Raw genomic sequence first — 27,333 nt, forward strand, 5'->3', positions numbered from 1 at the left:
CGAGATATGTGACGTGGACTTGCATTGGCGCGTAAATGTGTTAATCACATCGCCAATGCAACAATCATCACCTTGCAGCCTCAGCTCCTCCAAAAGAAAGAAAGTGAATAGCACTTCTACATATCATCGACTACGAGTCATCAAAGAGCTATGTGTTGGCAAGAACGCAGATCTCAAGCCCGGGATAGAATCTGATTTTTGGTACTGACTATTATGGCTTGTATCATTTATGGACTGCAGTGGCAGACAAATTAAAATGTGTATAGATATTCTAGAGTTACATTTACTTGCATGAAGATTCAATTATTGGGTAATTTGTTAGACAATATTGGAATTCATGCAAGTGTAGAATAAACTACATCTCAACCATCACAATTCTCTGATAAGTCGAGCCCCTTCTCTTCACTATCGTACACCCAGAATACTCAACTTCCAATAACTGTCAGAGATGAGCTTTTTTTCTACATTCGGCCGTAAAAGGCCAGCAACAGTGCCTACTGACCGAATTATTCCCCTGCGATACTGGGATGACCTGGATTACTTGCGGTCCCTTTGCCATGCCTTTACATTCCGATTTGACGATGTCCTAGACACATTCAAACTCGAGGCAGCACTAGGACGACTGATGGAAATCGGAGACTGGGGTCAGATAGGGGCTCGGCTTCGCCTTAATGTATAGTCTTTCCCCGCTCTAGTAATGAAAACACACTTAACAATCTATCACAGAATCATGGAAAACTCGAATATCATATACCAGCACATTATGACAAGACGCGCCCATCATTTGTTTTCACAACTACGGCATATGGCATGAGCATCACCGATCACCCGGTGGGCTCACAGTTGCCTAAAGCTGGCCAAGATCAGTCTTTCTTGTCACCCTCGTCTGATTTCTTTACCTCTATAGTCTGTCACCCAGACAGTCCTAAAGAATTAGCCGATTGGATCTACACAGATCGTCCACAGCTCCATATCCATGCTGCTCTCTTCCAGGATGCCACCCTTCTCACGATTAGCTATGTACATACCTTTGCTGATGCTATCTCACGGACCAACTTCTTCAACGCTTGGATAGCTGTTCTTCGTGGCCAAGAAGAAAAAGTGCCAGCCTTTGTCCCCTATGACCATGATCCTCTATACACATTAGGCAAAGAAGCCCCCATACAGAGCTATAGCAATATCGGGCGACTATTGAGCGGACTCAGTCTTGTGATCTTTGGGCTTCGCTACATGTTCGAGATTCTGTGGTTCCAAAATCTGGAAGAACACCCGATCCGCCTGCCGGGGCGGTGCGTAAATCGAATGAGGGAAACTGTACTGCAGGAACTAGCTGCCACTGCTCCAAGGGGAGCAGAAAAGCCGTTTGTGAGCGAGGGTGATGTCGTGGTTGCCTGGTGGACAAGGACGATGATCAAAGCATTGAAACCTGCACCAGACAGAACAATTATGGTGATGAATGTTTTCAATGTGTGGAATCTTTTCCCTGAGTGGTTCCCCCATGGCGCGGCTGGCCTCGTCGGCAATTCATTCTTCTACTCCTACACGCTGCTTGTTGCAAGCAAGATTCTTCAAGATATCAACTTGAAGTATGTGGCGATTACGAACCGCAAGGCCCTCGTGGAACACAGAACCAAGCAGCAAGTTGAGGCCATGACGGCCATCCAAAGAGGGAATTTTATGAGAGCAGCACCTGTGGTCGGGGATCCGAAAATGCTCTTCCTGGTCGCTACTAATCAGCACAAGGCTAGGTACTTTGAAACGGACTGGTCGGCGGCTGTTATTGCTCCCGGGGTGCCTTTAAGTGGAAGGCCTCATGCCCTCGGAAGACCATCGTACATCAACGATATTGAGTATTGCAGTGGGTACCCAACTCGGAATATTGTGAGAATGATTGGGAAGGATGCTGCGGGTGATTGGCATTTTTTGTTCAAGACTAGAGCTAGTGCATGGCAGGTGATCCATCAAGAGTTGATGAATCTGATCGAGGCGGACAAGCAGGGTTGATATTAGACCTCTTTCTTCTCAGTCGAAGCTATGGTCATAATCATTTCATTTGGAACTCATTCTGGGTATTTTGCGTCCGAGTGGAAATTGATTTAACGGCTTAACCTGGGCCAATATAAGATCACAGCATGGCTCATATTTTGGATATATTGCGCAACATGTAGTGAAAGAGTGTGAGACGGACATGGTATAAGTAGATCATTCTTAGTAGAATGTACGTATAAACGGAGTATGCCCACGGGTATTGGGTAAACCCAAATATTTGAATGGAATTATGGAAAAAAACCTCGTGGATTGAGTAAAGCTGCTGGAGAGGAGAAGGAAAGAAAGGGAAGAAACATCAGGAGATCAAATGGAGAAAGAAACAAACTTGGGATGTTCCTAGGAGCAGAGCTCAGCAGATATCAACATAAATTGAGGAAAACTCTTATGAGACCAAAGATGGCCCCCATCACATCTGTAACTTCTAGCGGCTAATGAATCACAATGACAGGGATTAGCCTTGGCAGTTTTCAGCCCCCTCCAACTTCAGTCTCTGTTAACTTTCTCCTATCACATCGGTTTCATTTCGACAGCTCGCAGCTGTGCCTGTTATGTTACGATGAGTCTGCTTAGCTTACCAAATGAAATTCTGTTCGCCATAGCAGACTATTTGAAGTTATTGCCTGACCTCAATGCCTTTGCTCGAACAAATCATCGTTGCTATGCCGCATTCAATCGGCAACTCTATGTCTATGGTACTAAAGAGGAGCACATCCCCGGATTCCTATGGGCTCTGGAAAGCGGGCAATCAAAAACTGTCCAGTACTTTCTCGATGTGGGCGCTATCACTGGCCCCTGTGCTGCAGAGACTATACAAACCTCACTCCTTATTGCATCACGCCATGAATACCCTAGGACCGTTGCACTCTTGATTTTGTACGGGGTCAAAATGTGCATTTATATGAAAGATTACTGCCAAGATGCACTGGCGGAAGCGGTTAAATATGACCGGGTCGAAGTGGTAAAGGTCCTCGTCGAAAATGGAGCAGATCTAGAATATGTCTATGGAGATGGCAGAAGACCGCTGCACATTGCGGCAAAAAGTAACAGCGGGCAAATGATCAAATTCCTATTTGGTTGTGGTGTTAGCTTTTACGCCCTCGATCAATCGAACACTTCCGCGTTGCATATAGCAGCCATGAAAGGGAAAGAGAACGCTGTGCGGGCCTTACTCGATTGTGGATTCAATCCTAATTTCTTTGACTATGAGGGTGATGCGCCTATTCATCGTGTAGCCAAAGCTTACAGGCGTACAAGCCCCAACTTCTTGGAAGGCCAATTGGCAGTGACCCGTGCTTTACTAGAATACGGGGCAAACCCGTACTTGAAGAACCGGTATGGTTTCATGCCATTATGGATTGCAGCATTCCTGAACCGCACTATCTTTCTTGAGATATTACTGAAATATGGCGTGAACTCCCATGGCCTAGACGCAAATGGCCATATGCAAGAGCCGATGCCGATTGGAGATTTCCGTGTGATGGTACGTGACACGTTGTCAGACTATACCTCGCATTACCCTCAGGTGGGCCATGATGGCCACCTCAACTGCTGCACGCCGCTCTGCATTGCTGCATTCCTCGGCTGCGAGGGAGCCGTCAAGCTCTTACTGGAACATGGAGCGAATCCAAACGGCATAGACCCGAATGGTGAGATGCCACTCCATCTAGCAGTTAGGGACAAGAACTGCGCAGTTGCTGAGCGTCTTATCAAAAATGGCGCCTGTCTGGAGTCTCGGGATTGTCATGGCCGGACTCCCATTGACTGGGCCTTGAGTTTCGGTGGTCAAGAAATGATACAGCTTTTGCGCGATAAAGGTGCCAGTGCTCGCTCCATAGACTGGAGAGGTATTGATCCAATTTTTCGCGCCCTGGACTATGGGCATACGGCAGATTGGTCAGCTGTAAGAAGAGGACTTTTACCACCGCACATCGTTGACTGGGCGGACGACTACACAATTTGCCATCAACAAAGGTGGCCTTACTATCGGTATCCTGGGGACTGGGATGGAGGTGAGCCTCACGAGTGTGAAAGCGTGGTGGAATGGCTCCTTGAAGAAGGATCGAAGGTGGATTCTCGAGACTCGCTTGGACGGACCTTGTTGCACCAAGCAGCATTTCAAAACTGTGAGGGAACAATCAAACTCCTTCTAAAGAGAGGAGCTGATCCCATGGCGAAAGATATATTTGGTCAAACTCCACTTCACATGGCATGTGCTCCTTTCATTGACTTGGCCGAAGACGCGTTTGAGATCCTGCTTGCAGCCGGCTCTGATCCTAATTCAAGAGACATCAACGGTGAAACCCCATTACACCAGGCTGCACGAGCCGGCTTTTACTGGGCGCCCCATCTTCTGAAGGCGGATGGCCGAGTTAATTATATGGCAAAGGATAATAATGGCAATACCGCGTTGCACTTAGCAGTGATGAGTGGACGTGGGGAGGAGGGCGATCTAATGATCAAGGCGTTGCGTAGAGCCGGTGTGGATTGCAGCATGGTGAACAACAATGGTCAAACTGCTATGGATCTAACGCGGGACTGGAGCGAGGAATCAACCATTATTGCTTTATCTTGTGAGTTATCTGAAGAATCAGATGAATATGAATACGAAGACCCAGACCTAGAGATGTTGTGAGGTACGGGGCAATACATACGTTCTAGAAATTCTCAAATGTGGTCCTTCCTAGCCTTAAGAATCATTCATCGAACGCTAACATTCCATCGTTATTACAATTACGGAAGATCTATGCTATCCATCCTATGTAGTGACAAAAATGCCGAGGTACATACCATAATTTAGGGTTCAGGAGATGTTTTCTGATCAGCATTGTACTCGGAGGTAAGTACTATGTATGTTGTAGTTTGGAACCCAGAGATCTCAAGTTCTGTCTTAAGTGGATAACACAAACGATGAACGTCGAACAGTGCGAGGCCCTTCTTTGTTCCAAGGTTGTACTTTATATACCAAAAAGGAAAAATATTACGAGCGTATTGCCAGACTCAATATCAAAAGTTCGCCACAAGACACTAATCTCTATTTACAGTACAGTAACATACAATACTAGCACCATTGACAAAGGATGTAATCTCCCCCTTTTTGATAACGCCAAGGCGACCATTCAAGCTTAAACCATAAAAAACGACCGGCATATCTTTTGCATTATACGTGATTTTTGCATAGTGGATGTTTCATGCAATCACAGGGAATGTATGCCTCAGCCCCGTAGATTCGTAAGTGCTGACACGGCTTTCTTAATCTGATACACTGAACACATCTAGTTACATGTAAGAGGTATGACATGATGTCAGCAACCCTGAATGCACTATGAATACTTAATTGTACCATTTGTACTCCATAACGCCAAATGGGTCTAGACACAAGTGGATGGTTCTCCTGATTTCCTTATTCTCCACAGTTCAGGTGCTCAGGCTCTATATATACATGTATGGAGTACTTTCTACTTTGTACTGCGTAGATGTCTATGCTTAACTGAAATAGTATACTCCAAAGTACTCCAGTCCCAGAACCTCAAATTTATACATCTGTAACAGGGGTAGAAGGGAAACATAAAACATAAATCAAAAACGCCCATTTTAAATGGTTGTCGATCCCGGCCCACTTTGTGAGGAAGGTCCATGGAAGAGGGAAATGCTATCGCCACTGTAATTACGTTACCGATAAGCTTTCAGGGTCTCCTGGGATTTCTATGGATATAGGAAGTAAAAATACGGGAGTGTAAATTAATGTTTCAAGATGAAAAGGGTTAAAAATCATATTATATAATACACAAAATTGCGCCCAGCATTAATCGTATAACGTTGCTAAGAAGGACGCGTGTCTGTGGGGGCACTGGCCTCATTTGCCCCTCCGGCTAATTTTGACTGGTTCACGCGGCTGGGTGCCAGGACGATCATGCTCTGATCATTTCCCTGGCTCGTTTTTCTCTCCTTTTGCCGGAATACAATTGTATACTTGTCCTTTTGATACAGGTTCGTATACCTTTGATATTCACAGCGCTAACCTTGATGGTCCGAGCGCCTTGATAACAGTGACGTGCTGGTTAAATTCACATCACCATGATGAGATCTCGGGATGGGAACGGATATTTTTTAGTCGCTTATATTGTCCGAGATTGATGATTTAAGGCGTAGACGTAGTCAGGTGCAATGTACGAATTCGGATATATGGCTGTATCTATACATAGCAGTATCTAGATGTAGTTAAAAGTACTATTCCGTACAACATATACAGAAACGCGAGGGAGAGACCAATTCGAGTTATTAGTAGATGAGTTTCTGGCCTATCATACAAATTTATCTATGTTGTATGCAGATTCTCCGACTGCCCAGATGATCGGCATCTTCACTCGAGCCCGCATCCGAATATGTATCGCCGGAAACAGCCTTCTGGGCCTCGAAGATACTTGAAACTTGTTTATTTTGGTGTACCAAGGGCTATATGACCATTTCCAATTTGAACAACCACACCTGTTCCCGGGTTAGACAAAACATTGACCTCAAGACAGGGGAAAGGGTAAAAAAAAAATATCAGTGCCGATCATCGGTTTCATGGCAGCGTATTCCACTGAAGCTGGGAGGGGATGATCCAAACCAACAGCATTCCTTTTTCCGTCATGATCGACAGTTAGATCCAGCAGGTAAGACTAAAGGGAAACAAAGTATAAGCCACATCTCATTTGAGATCCTTATCGAAGGGCTCTGTTCCTGCATCCCAACTCAGCATCAACAACCGCAACCGGAGGATGAATACAAATATGTAAATATCAAGCTGCAATATATTCTAATATCTGATATCACCGAAAACAACCTATCATATGAAAAAGGGCCGCACAAAAAGTCATATAGGTACATCGATGTATAGCAAAAAGATAGAAAAAGAAGTAAAAAAAAGGAAAAGACCAAAATAATACATTACGGTAATACCAGTACAACAACCTGTCCCGTTAATTGCTTCGGTGACCTCCCTTTTTCTTTCCTCCTACAACACCTTCACGACACAATTCTCCAAGCTCTTATCGACTTCTCACTCGGACTGGGCACATTGTCCAGCCGCGTTAGTCTTGTCTTCTTTTCTCTTCCAATCCTCTTACCCCCCCTTCACAAACGCTCCTCTTTGGACCGTGTCGCAGGTCCCGACGCTACCAGCCTCTCGTTGAAATATCTCGGCACTTTATTTGCCTGCCACTCTTTAATCCACTTTTGGAACACTCGTTTATTTCACTCTTCCCTCAAGCGGTAATTGCGTCTTGCTACCAGCTTTTGCTGCATGATATTCCCCGGGATACGACACCTCACACGCCGAACCTCATAACTTTTAATTCCAGGGTTCATCTGCCCCGGTTTCGCCTCGTCTCGTTCTATTTATTCAATAAAAGTCAAAATGCCTGTGTTTCGAATGAAGACGGTATTTCCGTTGGTCGCTTTGATGACCATTGGAATCTTCTTCTTTTGCATGGAACGATACGACCGCTCAGCGTTCCTTCGGTTCAAGCACCCAGCTGACCGGGCCTCCTTCGGTGGAAGCAAACCTCAAGTACAAAGCCCGTCACAATCTGATTCGCAGCAGCCGGCCAGCAGCATCTGTGAGGTTGACCCGAAATTGGCCGCCCCCCTACCCTTCCCTGAATGGCTCCCCCGCAAGAACTACACTCGCGCCTATTTCCGTCCTCGTCATGTGAACCCTCGCACCGAATTCCATACTTTGGAGGAAATCCAGAAGCCTGTGCTCCCGCCCATGGTTATCATGGAGCGCGGTATGGTTGTGTCTCCCGAGAACAAGAAGGAAAACTTTGTTTGCCCCGAGATCATTGACGTCGATGTGGCCGCTGATGACGATGTGGAGGAGACCTCCAAGATTCTCTTCGGTCTGGCCACTACCGTCGACCGTCTGGACCGCCTGCTCCCCTCCCTGCTTTACTCTTACGGAAACACCAAGGCCGGTCTTATTGTTCTGGTCCCTGAGTCTGATGACGACCTGGAGAAGCAAGAGACCTACTTCCGCAACCGCGGTCTGGACTTGACTCTCAAGGCCTCTCCGCTCGACTTCACTGCCCGCTACTTCGGTATGGTTGAGGCGTTCAGTGAGCACATTCGCAAGCACCGCCCGCATACCACCTGGGTTGGATTCAGTGACGACGATACCTTCTTCCTTTCGCTCCCCACTATCGCCGAGGAACTAAAGCTCTTTGACGAGAGCAAGAAGCATTACATTGGATCTTTGTCTGAGGCCAGCTGGCAAGTGGATACTTTCGGTCACATCGCTTTCGGTGGTGCCGGTGTATTTGTCTCGACCCCTCTTTTGGATGTCCTGATGAAGCATTACGAAGAGTGCCAGTCCTGGGGTGAGCAGCCCGGTGACCAGAAGCTTGGCCAGTGTATCCAACGCTTCGGTGACACTCCCCTGACCCTTTGGCCTTCGCTCTTCCAGATGGACATGGCAGACCCCGTGGATGGTGTTTATGAGTCCGGTCGCAAGATTGAATCAATGCACCACTGGAACAGTTGGTACACCAAGGACGTCGTCAAGATGACCACCGTTGCTGCTGCCGCAGGCCGCAAGTCGGTTCTCCGTCGCTGGGTCTTTGATCAGGAAGAGTCAGTGAGCCCTACTGGCGAGAATCTCCGTCATTTCTGGGTCATGACAAACGGCTACTCGCTGGTGAAGTACACATACGGCGAGCATGTGCCGGATGATGCTATCAATTTCGATGCTACCGAAAAGACCTGGCCCGAAGACCCCCGCGGTTATGAAGACCGCCTGGGTCCCCTGCGTCCCGCAGAGGAAGAGGGTGTGAGTAAGGATCGTTGGTTGCTCCGTGATGCATTTGTGGTTGGTGAGAATGTGCACCAATTCTACGTTCGCGAAGAGGATGAGGGCCACAGCGTGATTGAGATCGTTTGGCTCGGCCCCAAGGGCGGCGGTGGCGGTGGTGTGACTGACCACTACCTTCGCGGCACTTACCAGCAATAAAATTGCACCGCTACTACTTGAGGCTGGTCCTTGGGACTGTTGCTCGTATCTCTTCACTTCGTTGCACATGATTCGGTTCTTTTTTATTTTCTAAAATACTACACATCTTCCTCTTGCTTTTTTTTTCTTCCGACTTCACGACACCAGCCCAATATGATTGCAAAATCGACCAACCCAACAGCCCTTTTTCTTTACCGGATGAGACTCTTGATCGTGACTTGCCCTTCGCGTCCTCCAGTTTCTGTTTCATTTATCCGGCGTTGCATTGGCGGAGTCCAGTACGGTGCAGCTGGTGGCTTTGCGTGCTCCCTCTATATCCTGACGGTGTATTCCATTTTTTGAAATGTTCAGTGGCTTTTTTTTTTACCGTCTTTTTCCCTGTCCCTGGACCCATGAGGGCCATGGCCGAGACTTGCCACACCTAATAGGTTTGGGCTTGCTCTTATCTACGTTTCCTTATTTCCTATTCTCTCCATGCCTTCTGGTCTTTTAGTGCGCTTTGGGAAAAAGCCACTTTTCCTGCCTTATGCCTTGCATCCTTTCTGTAAAAATAGACTTGACAGCAGACCTGCTTTTTGGGGTTTCCGCTGGTGATTAGCGTTGAACCTTTTGTTCATTATGTGAAGAATATGATCAGTTTTTGTCAGTTTCAGAGTTGTGCATTGTATTTTGTAGGAAGGAATCCTGAAGAAGCGACCAACCTGGACTTGACTGCTGCATCGGGTCTAGGGCTTCTCGGTTCGGCCCGTCGATCGGCTTGTGCTTATTGCTATGTGGATTCGGTAGGATGCACTTATTTCCTTTAACAGTCAAGAGCGGTCGATCTTTGGCCTCACGCCTCACAGTGTAGCCAAGGAATCCCCGCCGCTATTTGGTACGGCTGTATGGTAGCCACCTGGTGGGTTCGGGTGTAAGGGGGAAATGAATGTTACTTTTATGCTTAGAGTAATCTCAACCCAGATCAACTGAGAAGAAACAGTAGATTTGTACTACGTAATACGTAAATGGGAGTAATAATAGGAGTAATTAAGAGGAACACATGTGCAGGGAACAAGGGCAAGAGGCACCGGATTCCCTTGGCTTTTGTTGAACGTCTACTGACCAAGTCATCCCATGAATATGCCTGTGAAACGCCAAATATCTCTAGGGGCTCTACGAGTTCCATGCAAGGCATGTGCGTGCAAGGGGATAAATATCTGGGGGTGGTCGAGACTGTGGCCTTGTACAAAGTACTACATAGGACAGAGACCTCCGTACTGTTGCTGGGCAATGATGCATGCGAGGCTGGTTATATTCAGAAAGGAATTCGAGCTTTAAGAGAGATAAGAGAGTGGTGACAGGGATGCCTTTTTGGGCTATTTATGTGCTCTGAATGCGGCTATGCGACTATGTTGTATACAGGGCCATTATTCCGTGCCACAAAGCAGGTGCGACCCGCACCTGTGTGATGTGACAGTTTTTATTCTTATTTTTTTTTAAGTAAATGTAACCTTGAAATATGACGTTTCTATGATATATAATAAAATAACTAGAAAATACCTAGTATAGAAGGGGATGGATGCTATTGTTTAAAGGTGGCCAATCATATCACGGACGTTGAGAAGTTCTGCCCCGTGGAGGCATGTGAAATGGAATGGAGTCCTACAGAGTATAGAAAATGTATGTATTTTTGTTCATATTTCTCACTTGAAAATCAGAAGTGAAATAGAAAATTAAAATTCGAAATATCAAAGTCCAAGAAATTAGCCAGATAACATATTGGAACTTGACAGCAACAAAGGGAAAAGAGTCCAGGCCAGAGGGGAAAAGGGCAAAAAAGGGAAAACGGGGGGGCCGAAAAGGGTATTGACCAATAATAGTTGAGAGCCAAGAAATGTCTCCAGTCCAGAGGAGGCGAATACAAACCAATTACAACCCCATACAAGTAAAGTGGTAGCAGTACTTTTGTCTAATATTAACTTTACTTGTCTCAGAAGTACTTCAACTTATCTAAAGTTACAAACTGTAACAATACCAGCCACACACGTGATTCACGTAACAGACCGCCTGCCCATCGCAACTCGCACTTTGCCTTCTTCGCTCTCCCCCCCCCCCCATCGATTCCCCCATTCCCTTTCTCTCACATCCCATAAACGCGTTACTCGATTGGGTCATCTCTTGACTTCCCCTTTCGGTATCCCCCCCCTCGAATCAAACAACCCCCCATATTAAACCTCTTTTTGTTCTTCTTTATTGCCAATATGTCTGCGGTTCTTGACGAAAAGCTTTCCCCTGGTCACGATGACCTTCCCGGTAACGGCGCCGATGGCCGCGGCACCAAGCGCAACCGTATGAGCGCCGACGATGAAGATGATGATGATGACAAGCCCGGTCGTGAGCGTCGCAAGATCGAGATCAAGTTTATTCAGGATAAGTCGCGTCGGCACATTACTTTTTCCAAGCGGAAGGCCGGTATCATGAAGAAGGTGCGTCGCGTCCCCGAGGCCCTCCCGCATCGGTTCCCCGATCGAGGCTCCCCTCCTAACATTTAATCGATTGGGACTTCTACTAACCACCATGGAATTCTATAGGCTTATGAACTCTCTGTCCTTACTGGTACTCAAGTTCTCCTCCTGGTCGTCTCCGAAACCGGCCTTGTCTACACCTTCACTACTCCTAAACTTCAGCCTCTGGTCACTAAGGCCGAGGGCAAGAACCTCATTCAGGTAAGTCATTAAGTCATGGTCTACTCCAATGATACCGTTTTATCCAGTCTTTAACATACTTGACAGGCATGCCTCAACGCTCCCGACCCAGCTGCCAGTGAAAATGGTGTCGATGCCCCCGATGTCGCCCCCGAGGCCCCAGAAGATGTGGCTCACAACAACGTCAACGCACCCCAGGGGAATATGCGCCCGGGTATCCACCCTGGCTACATGACCAACGAGCAGCAGCAGCAGATGGCCTACTACCAGAATCTCCAGCAGCAACAGCAGGCTGGTGGTCAGTATCCCATGCCGGTCGGCAGTCGCATGCCACCCCAGCACCAACCCACTGCTTAAATGCTTAAACTTATGATCCGGGTTCACCTTGCTCAAGGTTCCCGATGCTGCGTCTTCTTCTCTGTTCTGTTCCTCCCTGCGCCTCGATCTCGCGTTCATTTGATACCCGTCTCCCTCTGTGCCGATCCATCATCCCACTCTTCCCTCGGAAATGGTCTGTATCTACACCATTCTCCAGGGCACTCTCGTGAGACTATTTGTAAATTGTCAAGCACCGCGCTGGAATCCCCCTTCCAGTCTCTCTTTGATGATACTGGGTCTGGTTTTTCCTTTTGATATTGTTTTCTATCTCGGAAAAAAAGGAGAACTCCCCCAATTTGCTGAGAAATATGGCTTTCCAATAACAAAAAATACTCAAAAAAATGTCCGCCAAAAAAAGAAACCAATGAAAGAGAAAGAGAGCGCAAGCAGGCAAACCTGGGCTTCATCGCTAATTTGGCTTTTGTTTTCCCCCCTCTACCTAGACAATGGCGGAGGATGGAGGTGTTCGTGGTGCATTGAAACTCGTCGGCGAAGTGGCTTTTCTTTTTAGTCTTTTTTTTTTTTCTTTGCTTTAGTCCTTTAACTTATTTCCTTGGCCACTGATGTTATTTTTCCCATTGTCTAATCTCAAACTGTGTTAATTGTCTTTTGTTCCATGCCGTGGTCTGTCTTGGTTACGGGTTCTCAATGCCATTCGGTTCGGATCTTGCACTGTGGCTTTGACTGGTTTACATTATGTATGGTATGAAGAAATCGGATTCTGTTCCTTTTTGATGTAATGGTCTATGAGTACTCCGTACGTGACTTGGGGTCTGCTCTCTAGTGTGTGATGTCCCACTATATACAGCGCAGGGCATTAAGACCAGTCACAACAAGGTATAATTTCTATATATTCATAAGACATATATAGTCTCGAAAGCAATTTTTGAAGTCCTAGTGTATAATTTTAATATCGAAAGTCTAGTTAGAATATATTCGTAGATGTCAGGGTTACTATATAAGATTGTCAGATATATATCCCCAACATTGAAATTATTTTGATAATCTGCACGATTAATACTTCATTTTAAACCCGACCAATTTACCTCTAAACCGAAGAGTTATATACCTTGGCATGCATGGAGAGATAGCAAGAAAGTTCGCCGACCTGCATGCATATCAAGAGGTCAATGCCACAGTCAAGGGACTTTTGGCAAACATCTAGACTGGATTGTTGAGGATCCTTGCATTACGCCATAAGTATATACTAGATACTCATCTAATTCGTATTTCCCATGGTATGTAGTTGTGGTTAACCATATAGAGAGCATAGAACACATTGTATCTGTCTTATATTCATTTCGCGGAGCTATATAATCGAACGCGGTGGTATCATATCACATGTAGTATCTTGACAGTGGGGAGGACACAAAGAGAAACCGAGATTGTTTTCTCGATTGGGAGCTAGGAGCGATGGAAGCAACATGAGCGGTTGGTGCGCGGTGTGTCCGAGGAAGGGGACTACTGTACATGGGCATTGAAAAGTGGGAAGCAAAGAAAGATTTGAGGTAGTGTCCTGAAGATAGGGATTGACAGGTCGGAGTAAAGGATGGTATGTGGAGGTCATTGGGAAGGAGTATAAGGGAAGTGTCAAGGGGATGATAATGGCTGAAGGGTGTCGGATTCAGGAACCGGGGTTCCCTGCGTATAACGGGTTCGTGGAAGAGGGACGGCAGAGCGCGGGAGTAGGGAGGAGGAAGAGTCATCTTCTGGATCGATCTCAACCTGACTGCCCGCCTGCGGGCTGCTCCATCGAGATAGATATCGTCTCCCGAATTTCCATGCACCTGTCAGAGCCCTCTTTGAGCCACCAAGAAGACCAGACCTGGCACCAGGTGAGCGAAGAATAGGGTCGTCTTCGGGACAGTAGGTATCGTCGCTATCCTCTTGGATGGTTCCGTACCCACTGGCCTCTTGGTCAGCCGACGCAAATAGACCACCGGTCCCCCGACGTTTACGATGGGCCGATAACCCACCCTGAGGTGCTGAAGTGCGCCGCCATTGGTTGCTACGCAGTGAGCCCTGGGCTCCGCGAGATCCTCTCTCACGATCGTGTGGGGTAGCGCCGATCGTCGAGTTTCGTGTTAGACCCCGTAATGGGGTGTTTAAAGTTACGCTGCCACTGACGCTGCGTCGGCGATCTGCCGAGGACCGTGTGTGTCCATGAGTGGATTCATAGTCCGAATCATCGAGTTCAGCCCAAATAGATGCGGGGTTTAGATCGACCGAGTCGCGATCATAATTGAAATTGAGTGGTAAGCTTGGAGCTCTTCCTCGCTGATATGAAAGATGTCGAGTATGGGTCTTTGGGTTGAGAAGTGGCTCGCATTCCCCAATGTGTGATTCCTCATCCTGGCCGTCCAGCAATCCAAGTGATGGAGGAGACTGTTCTTCCACAAGTCCCATACCCGGCCCAAGCCCGGTCTGTGTCGGACCCACAGTAGTGACAGCGGCATGGTTATCGATATCCTCAAGTCGCCATGATAGACACAATACACCACCAAGGAGGATCACTGTTCCCAGGGCGATGAGACCGGCATGCAAGCCTGCCAGTTGAGATGCTTGCCGGAAGTATATCAGGCCATCCAGGATGGCGATTATGTTGTAGATGCAGAACACAAAAGGATATAGTACACTAGTACTGCACAGCTTTAGCCCACGATGGAGATAGAACAGCTGCGTGAGCGCTAGGAATATCATTCCCAGCAGAATAACCCATGATTGCCAACGATTGAACTGGTTCACACCATCTACCACTGTGCGCACGAGAAGCTCCACTGCCGACTTTGCCAGCAAAAGGGAGTGAGCTGACAGTATGCCACTGACAAACCCATAACTCATGCCATGGATCAACTTCATTCGGCTTTGTAGCCGTAGCAGGTGTGGCGAAAAATGACCGGAGGCTGAGGGCTTCGCGCGCGAGGATGGCACTAAATATTTTAGTAGTTTGATGCCTACAAGTATACCAACAACTAGCAAGGTAGTGGCACCCATCCACAGAAGAAATGGCCGTCGCTGGAGGAGGTACAGGAGTTGATCCAAGGTATGTGCGGGTTCCCCAATGGCGCCAAAGGTCCCAATCAACAATGCGCCGATGCAGACGAGAACGGTCCCTGCCAGAGAATATCGAGTAAAGGGTTCACCGAGGATGAGGGTCGCAAATATAGTATTGAATACTAGTCCGGACTATTGGGTATTCCTATCAGCAACTGATCTTCGCCGTGCATGGAGGGGAAACTGCTGACCGCTTGGAGCGTCGAGAGAACTGGGAGAGGAAGTGTGGTAATTTGAATGGTACTTCCAACAATATTGGAAATTACAAACATTCCCATTCCTACTTGCCATCGTCGGCGCTTGTAGGGGGGTCTGCGCACATCGTAGGGGTGCTTCTCATCCTCGAGCAAATGCGACTTGCGCTGGAGGGTGAGCCCGATAGCTTGCAGGCTGGTTGAGATCAGTCCAACGAGTACGCCAACCTAATATCCGCGTTAATTTTGATATTGTCTCGTAGTATATACTGGTTTCTGTGGTCTTACCGCAACACTTCCCTCCGGCGACAAGTCACCTAGATTGCCCATGTTGTGTATTGTGCATTGGTCGGGTCGAGGGACAGTTGGGAGAGGCGCAAGTAGAATAGACTACCGAAATATAGAAGCCATAACTCAAATAAAACTATAGGGAATGACAAGATCACGAAGGGTAAGTTGTCGAGGGGGATGCGGAGGACCTGGATGCGGAACGCCAAGGCAACGGAATCCGAGCTTAGTTGGACACAACATCCTTTCCCTCTTCCCCACGTCATTCAACCCCCAACAAGCTATACAGCAGTAAATTGCCAAAATGTCACAAAGCCATGCTCTTTCAGATGATCAGGTATGTTCTCCCCTTTACTCTAGGTCTCGTGAAGCTTGGGTTGGGACTGATCACCATTGAATCTAGGTCGCGGGCGAGCTCCGCAAGATGACCGCCTTCATCAAGCAAGAAGCCCTCGAGAAGGCCCGAGAGATCCAGTTGAAGGCCGATGAAGAATTTGCGATCGAAAAGTCTAAGCTGGTGCGCCAGGAAACTGCAGCCATCGATACCCTCTACGAGAAGAAGTTCAAGCAGGCTGCCATGTCTCAGCAGATCACCCGCTCCACACTCGCCAACAAGACCCGACTCCGCGTGCTCGGTGGCCGTCAGGAGCTCCTCGATGAGCTGTTCCAGAATGCTCGTGAGAAGGTTTCCAAGGTGGCTGCTGGTGATCAGAAGAAGTACCAGGTCATGCTCAAGGGGCTGGTCCTCGAGGGCCTGTACTATCTGAACGAGGATAACGTAGCGATCCGCTCGCGGAAGAAGGACTTCGATATTACCAAGAAGGCTATTGAGGAGGCGACCAAGGAGTACAAGGACACTGTTGGCTCGGAGGTGACCGTGACTTTGGACGAGTCGGAGCCGTTGCCAGAGGGATCGTGAGTTTATTCGCTTCCCTTTCAAATATACACCAAGGAGACTAACTAGGTTGCAGTGCCGGTGGTGTCTGTGTTGTCGGCGGAAACGGCAAGATTGAGATCAACAATACTTTCGAGGAGCGTCTGCGACTGCTGGAAATTGATGCTCTCCCTGCAGTCCGAGAGACACTCTTCGGAAAGAACCCGAACCGGAAATTCTACGACTAAGTGTGTATTACTTTTTCTATCGTGGGTTTCACGTTTGCGACTGCTGTATTTCGTGTGTTATAGTTCGGATAATCTTTGCCTCTCTTGGCCATCTTCATAGACAGAGGGGATTTCTTTGCACAGTTCAAGTCTGATATGGAATATGATCGAACTCTTTTAGCGATGGTTTTCATTCCATATTCTTGATTACATTGGTATTTTGTAATAAAATGCTGGGGAAGAATGTCACTCTCGAGGGCATGATCATGAAGGTCATAAGTCATAAGGGGATGGTTTAAGGAAAAGCTGGGTATTTCAACATCTCAGCCGATTCGTACAGTCATTCTGTTCGGAGTAAATGAAAATTCGACTCAACCTGCCAATATGATCAGGATACCTGGTCATGTGCGCGGATGGGAATCTCTGTGCCACCATTACCTGCGCCGACTGGCGCCACAGACGGGTTCGTTTCTAGTCTGGTTTCTGTATTTTGTTTTCTAGCAGCAAGTGCAGCAAAGTTGCTGAAATGGGTTCGAATGTCTCCCTCCTTTACATGTGACTCGAAAATAGTGGTTTTCGGCGGTGGCTTGGACCGAACAGAATAGACGATTCGGTAATGCAAGGCCTCGAGTTCACTTTTTGCTACCGTCCGTGTCACATGTGAGGCACCGGAATCCTGAATGGAGCAGAATATCATCTTGATTTGAGCTGCCAGCCTGTCGATGGCAGCGTTGTAGTCTTTCTCGGTTTGTGTACTGTTGAAATTTAACTCCAACGAAGACGAGTCAATCGCGACATTGAGAAGAGCCGTGAGGGAAGTTAGTTCCCTCCAGTCATAGTCGGCAATACCCTTGAATCGCTTGACTTGGAAACGCTCATCGCGGATCAGTAGCAATGTGATACGTTTAATATCGAGCAACTTTTCAGGGGGTTCGGTGAGAGGATCAGGCCTTTGTAGTAGAAACGCAACGGCCAGGCGACATCGTATCAGCGCAAACCATGGAGACGTGGGTAATATATGATGTACAATTTGACTTTGGATGCAGACATCATGTATCGTGGAGTAGAAAGTGGCGCAAACTCGACTCAACTGATATCATTAGCGTTGAGAATGGTACAACATATAGGAGAATAGTCACCGAATCTTTGGCACTGGGTTCTTGAAAATTCTCAGGATCCAGCACAGCATTGATGGTCCACTGAAGCTCCGAAGATACCGTGGAAATCGCCGTTAATGAAACATCGAGAGTAAGACGTAGCAGTAGGAGCACCACCTGCTCTTGGGTGTCTTCTGCAAATCTTCAAATTTGTCAGCCTTGCACTGTCAGGGCCTTGGGAGGGGAAACTCACAAGCCAGCAGTTTCTCTAAGTAATCTCAGGACTGAAACAAAGGTAGTATGGTCTTTCAACGCAGACTCCGGAGTGATATCTGACGACATTAGCACAATCTGGAGCCACAGACAAGAGAGTCAAGTCATACATTGCGAAAGAACTGGAATAATCTCCTTGGAAGGATCCAAAGCCTGGCTCCGAGCACCCAACCGCGAGAAAAGATCATTGATATCGGCTGGACGGATGAGCAACTTTAATCGCTCTACATCCATATTCTGTTATATCTAGTTAGTCAATAATAGTGGGAGATCGATGTAAGAGCAGTTATAAACCTTAATAGTTCGGTAATAAGCGTTGCTCAATTCCTCTCGACGTTCATAGGGTACTTGAAGGAATATTAGATTGAGTCAATGAATAAAGGATAGTATGAGACGAACTTGAACGAAACATCCACAAAACGAATGCGTCTGGCACAAGCCCTTTGGACAAAGCCATCTGAATAAATTCGCCTGACATGAACTGGCGCTCGCGGGAGTCAGCTTCTGCAAATCGGTTAGCATGTAAGAACGAAAAAGCGACCCATTTGAAGCTTACCCCTTAATATATCCATACTCGTCCCAGGTGCGAACAGATCCCGTGGAAATTGGGGGGCCGGGGGCAGTGTTTGTGTGCAATCAAAGAATGGCCAGGCACGGCCGCGGTCAAGAGCATCGGTTCTTCTAATAGCACCTATCAAACGTTGACCTCCGACACCGTCTTCGTTCTCGCCAAGCGCTGAGATCAACATATTTTCATTCAGAGCATATCCAGTGTTAGACGGGTCGATTCTGGTCTCCTTGCTGTTCAGTTCCTTTCGCACATAATTGGCTTTCGCCCGAGCGACACTGGCTTCGACCTCGTTATCATCCACTGCATCGTAGACGAGAGAGTCAATATTGTGTCTATATTTCTTTGGCGATGATATCTTCGTGGTGAATTTGGCCGGTGTGAACTCGTCCTTCTGCTTAGATTTTGGAGCGAAAAGGTTCTTCGGGTCCTCTAATGAGCATATTGAGTCTGTGTCTTCTCCATCTGAGCTAATGACAACTTCTTTGCCATCTTTCATGATGCGCTGAGATCCACTAAAGCTCTCATTCAGAGATGAAACCCCGGTGGCCGAGTCGATGCTTTGGAAACTTTGTTGCCGTGCAGGGGGTTGAAGAAGGGTATCTTGAGTTGACAGATATAGCGCCGCGTTTGAGTGTGCTTCAGCATCTTGTTCAGATTCAGGTGATATCTGATCGAATACAAAGGAAGAGGGCGGTTCGGTGAGGGGTGAGGATTCGGTTGCGAGTTCGGCGCTTTCTTTCTTCTCGGATGTGCTGTTCGAGTTGACACGAGTGAATGCTGGTTTATTAAACCATAAGTCCTTTATGGTTCGCATGATAGGATATGTCGAAGACAGTTCTTTCTTAAAAAAAGAAGCCTATCGCGTCGTCGAACGCGCCGATTCGGCGCGATGTCACATGAGTGATGACTCAGCAACTTTCTTTGTTCCCCAGGGTCTGGAAGGGGCCTCCAGTAGCTTGAAACTCTAACAACGTCACTTTCTTTGAGACGCTCATATTGAGGTCAAATTGAGATTGAACATGTATGGAGTATAACATATATGTTAGGAGTACATGTTTTGTACTATCTTAAACATACTTGGCTACGGAGAGTGTATGTTGTATGTTATATGGTATATTGTAGATCTGACAGCCACATTTCTGGTGGCGTTGATCTGCGGCTGATCCAGTCTGCTATTTATTATTAGTAGGGGGTATTGCTATTTCATACCAATTGTCAAAATATAGCACAATTTAAATCTAGTTTGATCGACATCAAACTTGCGATGGAAGCCGATTCTGATATTTTTGGCTAAGTACGGAGTATACAACCAAATCAGGAATAATAACAATCCAATTAAGTTTTAGGTAGGTAAAGCGATGATACGCTATACGTTGGGTCCACTATGATAGTTCGTGGTGCTGAAGGTCATATACATTTTGTACTACTCGAACGTTGCATTGTATACAATGTACTGCAATTTGCTTTAGATCTTTGCGAGATCTACACTTTAATTAGAGTAACACACTCGTGAGACATGGGGGTCATAGGGCTAGTAGAAAGGGGGGAACACAAGTCCAGGACAACGTGCAAATCCGATGTACGCGGTGATCATCGGGCCTATTCAGGAGTATTCTCCTGAATAATCGCCGAATTTTCTTGCCAAGAAACAAGGAGTGCATATTGTAACATAAAAAATAATAATACATGCATAAAAATGGGTCCAATGATATTTTGACCCATATATGTCTTTTGGGAATTTGGCAGATGTTACCCATAACATAACCTATCATACCCACTGTATAGAATACTCTGTAGGGAGTACCGTGGACGTTATATACCAACCTTGGAATCTACCAAAAAAAAATTTAAGAAAGCTGACTCAGGGTGGACCGGCGGGGGGGAAGCTCGTGCCGTGTCGGTTGTTTCAGGATTCATACTCCGACTCCGAATGCTGGTTCTGATATCATTAAGGGAGGCGGGAAAAAAACCGTGACTCTTCTGCTCTATGTTGTATATGATCACATAGATGCATCACATAAAATGAGTTTAAGAATCTTGATATTTACATAGGTATGGAGTATAGAACACTTAGCAAAAGGCCAGCTGTTAAATTAATAGTTCATAGTGGGGGCGAAGAAACAGCAGCTGTGGGCCAATAACCGTTACTCCAGAGTCTGCATCTAAAGAGGACTTTTTCTTATTGAAGAACTGGGGAGTATGTAATCCCTGTTATGGCTAGTAAGCAATCACAGTGCTGACGGGGCAGTGCCGCTATACCCACTAGTGAAAGGAGAAAGAATCCATTTTGCTATCAATTTCTAAGCAAGATATCGATATATAGCACTGTATATCAATATATTCCGAACATCCCAGAATTCAAGTGCCGACTGCTCCGATTGCCACAGTTAGAAATTTAGAAGGGGGAGGTCGGAACGGGGCTGGATATGTAATAATTACCGGAATTTACACGTATTATCCACGGGTCCCCTTGAGCCCGAGATTGTATAAGCCCATCAGCCCTAGTTGACATCTATCAACCTGTTGTTGTAGGCTCCAACATGAATTAAGTTGCCTAAATTTCTCTAAATAAATCCCTAGAACAAGAGAAAGAGGCAGTGTAAAACCACAATTCAAACATATTATACCAATCTATACCAATCTAGCAAGTAGACGCGTGTAAAAATCTCCTGCCAAGTCCACTTTGAATGACAAAGCAAAGGTATCTTGGTCCCGGCCCCATCGGTAAGCACGGGTGGTAACGATATTACATACACTCCCGTATTGAGATACGAGCTCAGGGTGGCCTACTTCATCTCTCTCTCTTTCACCCCTCGAAGCAGAAAATAACCACGCTGGTGCTTCTTCTCTTTAATTCTTTTCACTTAAGTATTTGAATGGCCCCTTGTGGGTGCGCCCTATAACGCCTCGGCTTTCGCATTTAAATCATATTTCATCACGATCAGCCGCGGAAACCCTGTTTTGAATTACTTTTGGACGATTCGAAGCCCGCCGACAAGATATTCAACGCGCGTGTCTAGAAACTCCCTTTGCTCAAGATCTGCGTCGCCCATGACATTACGTTTCTACCACCCTCAAACCCTGTGAACACACCCCAGACCGGCAATCTTTCCCTGCGCCCGGCGCTGTCGGATTCCGGCCCTGCACACCGGATGCTTGTCAGCTTCCAATAATCAAGGTTTCTGTCAAGTTTTATGCCCTTTTTGGGCGCATCAATAGCCTAGATGGCTTCCGTGGGCTTCCCTGGGGACAATGGGGATGACAACAATGAGCAAAGTAGCGATATCCGGGAGGTCAGCAGCAATGTCTCCAAGCCAACGAAACGACAAAGATGGGCTACAACACGAGCTCCCGGAGCTGGAGGCATCAAGAAACGTGTTTCTATCATTGATCGCTTCCATAAACGGTCAGATATGAAAGACGAAAAGCGAAAATCGAATAATACAAGCACCTCAACCACTGGCGGACCCGAGACCCCGCAAGAAGGACCGAATCGGAGAATCTATTTCAGCATTCCCATCCCGGAATCCGAACGAGATGAGGACGGCCATTTACGAATCACGTATCCCAGAAACAAAATTCGCACTGCCAAGTATACACCGCTCACTTTCGTTCCTTATAACATCTGGTTACAGTTTCACAACATTGCGAACATTTATTTCTTGTTCGTCATCATTCTTAACGTATGCAATGACAAATTTGTTCCCCACCTCCAATTACAATTAGCATTGGCTGATAATATTTTAGTTCTTTCCAATTTTCGGTGCCAACAACCCCGGTCTGAACGCCGTTCCTCTAATCGTTATTATCGTCGTGACGGCTATTAAGGACGCCATTGAGGATTGGGGACGGACTGTATCTGACAATCAAGTGAACAATTCTCCGGTTTACCGACTGATTGAGTGGAACAATGTCAATTCGACAGAAGAAAACATTGATTTATGGCGTCGTATCAAGAAGGCTTGTACCAGGGGCACAATTGCCTCGTATAAGTGGATTACTTCCCAATTTAAGAAGAAAGAGAAGGGTGGAGATGACGATCAAGGGCAAAGACGCAGCTCATTCATGAGTACAGCTGATCCCCGGGCATCAATTTATACGCAACGCAACTCTATAGCCGCAGAAGATGTCGCCATCCCCATGACTGATGTTCCATCGCCTCAGCCCGAAGCTCGCGAAGATTGGCCGATGATGAACAGTCATGAAAACAAATATCTCTCCCCAACCAGCGCAGCTCGGCAGAGCGTCGTGGAGCCTACGCCAGACAAGAAAGATGGAACCGTCCTGGATAGATCCAAGCAGACACCCGGCAAGGCCCGATTTAAGCGAGAACAGTGGAAAAGCCTGCAAGTTGGTGACTTCGTCCGGTTGTACAACGAAGATCCGATTCCAGCTGATATTGTGATTCTGTCCACTTCTGACCCGGATGGTGCCTGTTATATCGAAACAAAAGGCCTGGACGGAGAGACCAACTTGAAAGTTCGCCAAGCTCTCCACTGTGGCCGTCAAGTTCGACATGCTAGGGACTGCGAAAAGGCCGAATTTGTCATCGAAAGTGAGGCCCCGCATGCCAATCTCTACTCTTACAATGGTGCTGTGCGTTGGGACCAGCGCGATCCAAATTTCCCTGAAGCTCCGCGGAAGGAGATGGTTGAACCCATCTCTATCAACAATCTCTTGCTCCGTGGGTGCACTTTGAAGAGTACCGAATGGGTCCTAGGAGTTGTCCTTTTCACCGGTGGAGAAAGCAAGATCATGCTCAATTCTGGTGCGACTCCGGCCAAACGGCCTCGTATGGCCAAAGATCTCAACTGGAACGTTATTCACAACTTTTTCATCCTATTCCTTATGTGTCTTGTCGCAGGTATCGTGAATGGAATCGCATGGGCCGCGCCAGACAAATCCCTGGGATACTTCGACCTTGAATCCTATGGAGGCACACCGCCTGTCACTGGTATTGTCACCTTCTGGACCGCTGTCATCTTGTTCCAGAACTTGGTTCCCATTTCGCTTTACATTTCTCTTGAAATTGTTAGGACTATCCAAGCCGTTTTCATCCATAGCGATCTGTTCATGTACTATGAGAAACTGGGCCTCTATTGTGTGCCCAAGTCTTGGAACATTTCGGATGACGTCGGTCAAGTCGAGTACATTTTTTCTGACAAAACTGGTACCTTGACCCAAAACGTGATGGAATTCAAGAAATGTACGGTGAACGGCGTGTCATATGGAGAGGCTTACACAGAAGCTCAGATCGGCATGCGCCGTCGCGAGGGAGCTGATGCTGATGCAGAGGCCGCAGTGGCTCGGCAACAAATTGCTGCCGATGCGCAGCGAATGCTGGGTCTGTTGCGTGACATTCATGACAACCCTTATCTGCACGACGACCAGCTGACGTTCGTTGCCCCGGACTTTGTGGCCGACTTGGGAGGACAATCTGGAGAACGACAGAAGCACTGTACAGAGGACTTCATGCTGGCTCTTGCCTTGTGTCACACTGTCATTACCGAGCACACTCCCGGCGATCCTCCTCAAATCGAGTTCAAGGCCCAGTCACCCGATGAGACTGCGTTGGTTAGCACTGCTCGTGATTGTGGATTCACTGTCCTAGGCCGAGCCGGTGATGATCTTCTCCTGAATATCATGGGCGAGGAGCGCACATATACGGTTTTGAACACCCTTGAATTCAACTCATCGAGAAAACGAATGAGTGCAATCATCCGAATGCCCGATGGTACTATTCGCCTATTCTGTAAGGGTGCGGATAGTATCATTTACTCCCGTCTAGCCCGTGGCAAACAACAGGAGCTTCGTCGACAAACCGCAGAGCACCTGGAGGAGTTCGCTAGGGAAGGACTTCGAACCTTGTGTATCGCCGATCGACTGCTTACTGAGGACGAATACTACACATGGGCCAAGGAACATGATATCGCTGCCGCTTCTATCACAGACCGTGAGGAGAAACTGGAGAAGGTTTCTAGTGCGATTGAACAGGAACTCATGCTTATTGGCGGAACTGCCATTGAGGACAGACTTCAGGATGGCGTTCCCGATACAATTCAGCTTCTTGCGGACGCTGGTATCAAACTCTGGGTCCTTACCGGTGATAAGGTCGAGACTGCCATCAACATTGGGTTTTCTTGCAACCTTCTCAATAACAACATGGACCTGATTGTGCTGAATATTGCCGAGACTGAACCCCAGAAGGCCGAGGATGAACTTGACAAGCATTTGCAAACATTCGGGTTGACTGGTTCTGACGAGGAACTTATTGCTGCTCGTGCTGATCATACGCCGCCTGAGGCTACCCACGCCGTGGTCGTCGATGGTGAAACACTTAAGCTGATGCTGTCCGATGACTTCAAGCAAAAGTTCCTTTTGTTGTGCAAGCAGTGCAAGGCCGTTCTTTGCTGCCGTGTCAGCCCCGCACAGAAAGCCGCTGTCGTGAACATGGTAAAGAACGGATTGAACATCATGGCTCTTTCCATTGGTGATGGTGCCAACGATGTGGCTATGATTCAAGAGGCCGACGTTGGTGTCGGTATTGCTGGTGAAGAAGGCAGACAAGCTGTCATGTCTTCCGATTATGCCATTGGCCAGTTCCGGTACCTCCAGCGCCTTCTTTTGGTGCATGGGAGATGGTCGTACCGTCGCCTCGGAGAATGCACGGCCAATTTCTTCTACAAGGTAGGTGGCGTTGGTACTGAATATCATTTTGCATCATCACTGACTTCTCCCAGAATCTTGTTTGGACGTTCGCCCTGTTCTGGTATTGTATATACAACGACTTCGATTGCTCCTATCTCTTCGACTATACCTATATTGTGCTGGTCAATCTCGCCTTCACTTCATTGCCCGTGATCTTCATGGGTATCTTCGATCAGGACGTGGAGGACAAGGTGTCTCTTGCCGTGCCTCAATTGTACATGAGAGGTATCGAGCGTAAGGAATGGTCGCAGCTTAAGTTCTGGTATTTAAATCATTTCCCCAACTCTTGTGGTACTCCGAGATATACTAACTTCGATAGGTTGTATATGGCCGACGGAATGTACCAGTCGATTATCTGTTTCTTCATGCCTTACCTCTTATTCGCACCAGCAAACTTTGTCAACGACACTGGACGGAATATTAACGACCGAGCCCGTATCGGAATCCTTGTCGCGTCTTGTGCCGTGATTGCTAGCAATCTCTACATCATGATGAATACCTACCGATGGGATTGGTTCACTTCTCTGATCAACGCTATCAGTAGTCTTCTCATTTTCTTGTGGACCGGCATTTACACATCTTTTACTTCCTCGGGTCAATTCTACCATTCCGCTGCTGAAGTCTATGGATCGTTGAGTTACTGGGTCGTCCTTCTGATGACTGTCGTGATTTGCTTGCTTCCACGTTTCACTTTCAACTCTATTCAGAAGGTGTTCTTCCCGCTTGATGTCGACATCATCCGTGAGCAAGTGACTCAAGGCAAATTCAAGCATCTGGATGCCATACAAGACCCCCCGATGCCCCCCAAAGCAGGGAGTCCGAAGGCCTCGTCTCCCAGTGATGAATCGGCCACCTCTTCGGAAATAGTGAAGCCAGTGCAACCCTCCATGAAGCAGGACACTACCGTTATTGATGAAGAGCGGCCCTTCTATGCTCCATCCGTGGCTCCAACTGCAAATACCCACAACCCCCGCAGTCAAAATGGCAGTAATGGCACAAACTACACCGCTAGTCTTGACCAGTATCCACGGCCACAGTCAGTGGACTATGTTCGCCGATCTCACGACCGGACACGGCACTCGTTTGACCGGAGTCGACCGAGCTTCGAGCAAAGCAATGACTTCACCTCCGCTGCCATGCTCTCACGAGTTGAATCGTCGCAAACCCAGCGCCATCAACACGAGGACCCGTTCCGGACTCCTGACGATCCTCCTGTACATACATAATGTGATATAGAGGAGCGCATCTTGCGTTGTATTGAGCCTGACGACCCGTCACTGATGACTTTTACCCACATCAGACCTTCTGGTTTGTTCCTTGCGATTTCCCCTCGCCATTTCTATTTTGACGAGCAATATGCTGTGGTGTTTCTTTATTTTATTTTTGAGAGCCTTTTTATATTCCCTGATAGAAAGCAGGCGTTCTGGTTTACTCCTTTACTCGGTCGGATGCTTAGCGCGATCTTCGTTTTTACCCCTTCAGTCTTACCTTTTCCTTGTTACCCACTGGCTCCTATGTTTCCTTTTATTGTTCTTATATATGCTCTACACTAAGCCTGTCTGGCCCAGCCTATGTTTCCCTTGTACAAAAGCGTTTCTGTCTCTGCAAAGTGCATGACACCCGCGTTTGAAGGTTTCCTGTTGTCTGTTTCCTATCTGGATGTTATATCTTTTTGGATGATCTTTGTGCTTTGTTTCTTGTTCATGGATTTCGTTTGCTTCTATCGAAAAAGACAAGCCGGCATAGGAGGTTGCATTCATGTATTCTATTCGACCCCCTCAGCGAGGAAATTACTTAATGTGGCCATTTAAGATTCCCACTGCACAGTTCTAGGGTTTTCAAGTATACCTACTTAAGAAATCTGCAATAAGTTGAAGGTTTATATTGTATCGAAATGACGCCTTCTACGTAGTTTCCTAGTTGGGTAAAATAGAGCGCGTCTACGCGT

General features: G+C 47.2%; 8 protein-coding genes across 8 annotated transcripts; 6 read left to right on the forward strand and 2 right to left on the reverse strand.

Annotated features, from left to right (window-relative positions):
• Positions 1–448: 448 nt before the first annotated feature.
• Positions 449–2,004, forward strand: PGRI_075470 (uncharacterized protein; the record flags this gene model as incomplete). Its single annotated transcript, XM_040795261.1, has 2 exons — positions 449–673; positions 727–2,004. The coding sequence occupies 2 exons, from the start codon at positions 449–451 to the stop codon at positions 2,002–2,004; spliced, it is 1,503 nt and encodes a 500-aa protein (XP_040652938.1).
• Positions 2,005–2,935: 931 nt separating this feature from the next.
• Positions 2,936–4,681, forward strand: PGRI_075480 (ankyrin repeat domain-containing protein; the record flags this gene model as incomplete). Its single annotated transcript, XM_040795262.1, has 1 exon — positions 2,936–4,681. The coding sequence occupies one exon, from the start codon at positions 2,936–2,938 to the stop codon at positions 4,679–4,681; it is 1,746 nt and encodes a 581-aa protein (XP_040652939.1).
• Positions 4,682–7,447: 2,766 nt separating this feature from the next.
• gfsA (glycosyltransferase family 31 protein) lies at positions 7,448–9,037 on the forward strand (the record flags this gene model as incomplete). The annotated part of the gene is made up of 1 exon (XM_040795263.1): positions 7,448–9,037. The coding sequence occupies one exon, from the start codon at positions 7,448–7,450 to the stop codon at positions 9,035–9,037; it is 1,590 nt and encodes a 529-aa protein (XP_040652940.1).
• Positions 9,038–11,277: 2,240 nt separating this feature from the next.
• On the forward strand, positions 11,278–12,078 carry PGRI_075500 (Transcription factor, MADS-box; the record flags this gene model as incomplete). Its single annotated transcript, XM_040795264.1, has 3 exons — positions 11,278–11,502; positions 11,608–11,742; positions 11,809–12,078. 3 exons carry the CDS (start codon positions 11,278–11,280, stop codon positions 12,076–12,078), a joined length of 630 nt encoding a protein of 209 aa, XP_040652941.1.
• Positions 12,079–13,689: 1,611 nt separating this feature from the next.
• On the reverse strand, positions 13,690–15,677 carry PGRI_075510 (uncharacterized protein; the record flags this gene model as incomplete). Its single annotated transcript, XM_040795265.1, has 4 exons — positions 13,690–15,029; positions 15,090–15,285; positions 15,345–15,575; positions 15,636–15,677. The coding sequence occupies 4 exons, from the start codon at positions 15,675–15,677 to the stop codon at positions 13,690–13,692; spliced, it is 1,809 nt and encodes a 602-aa protein (XP_040652942.1).
• Positions 15,678–15,939: 262 nt separating this feature from the next.
• PGRI_075520 (H(+)-transporting V1 sector ATPase subunit E) lies at positions 15,940–16,757 on the forward strand (the record flags this gene model as incomplete). Its single annotated transcript, XM_040795266.1, has 3 exons — positions 15,940–15,972; positions 16,039–16,550; positions 16,607–16,757. The coding sequence occupies 3 exons, from the start codon at positions 15,940–15,942 to the stop codon at positions 16,755–16,757; spliced, it is 696 nt and encodes a 231-aa protein (XP_040652943.1).
• A 367-nt stretch (positions 16,758–17,124) lies between these two features.
• Positions 17,125–19,491, reverse strand: PGRI_075530 (uncharacterized protein; the record flags this gene model as incomplete). The annotated part of the gene is made up of 7 exons (XM_040795267.1): positions 17,125–17,826; positions 17,876–18,035; positions 18,087–18,165; positions 18,217–18,343; positions 18,401–18,453; positions 18,506–18,610; positions 18,663–19,491. 7 exons carry the CDS (start codon positions 19,489–19,491, stop codon positions 17,125–17,127), a joined length of 2,055 nt encoding a protein of 684 aa, XP_040652944.1.
• A 2,410-nt stretch (positions 19,492–21,901) lies between these two features.
• On the forward strand, positions 21,902–26,611 carry PGRI_075540 (ATPase, P-type, K/Mg/Cd/Cu/Zn/Na/Ca/Na/H-transporter; the record flags this gene model as incomplete). The annotated part of the gene is made up of 4 exons (XM_040795268.1): positions 21,902–22,360; positions 22,425–25,364; positions 25,418–25,647; positions 25,705–26,611. The coding sequence occupies 4 exons, from the start codon at positions 21,902–21,904 to the stop codon at positions 26,609–26,611; spliced, it is 4,536 nt and encodes a 1,511-aa protein (XP_040652945.1).
• Positions 26,612–27,333: the final 722 nt, after the last annotated feature.

Source organism: Penicillium griseofulvum, assembly GCF_001561935.1.
Source record: "Penicillium griseofulvum strain PG3 chromosome Unknown contig_6, whole genome shotgun sequence".
NCBI classification, from domain to species: domain Eukaryota; kingdom Fungi; phylum Ascomycota; class Eurotiomycetes; order Eurotiales; family Aspergillaceae; genus Penicillium; species Penicillium griseofulvum.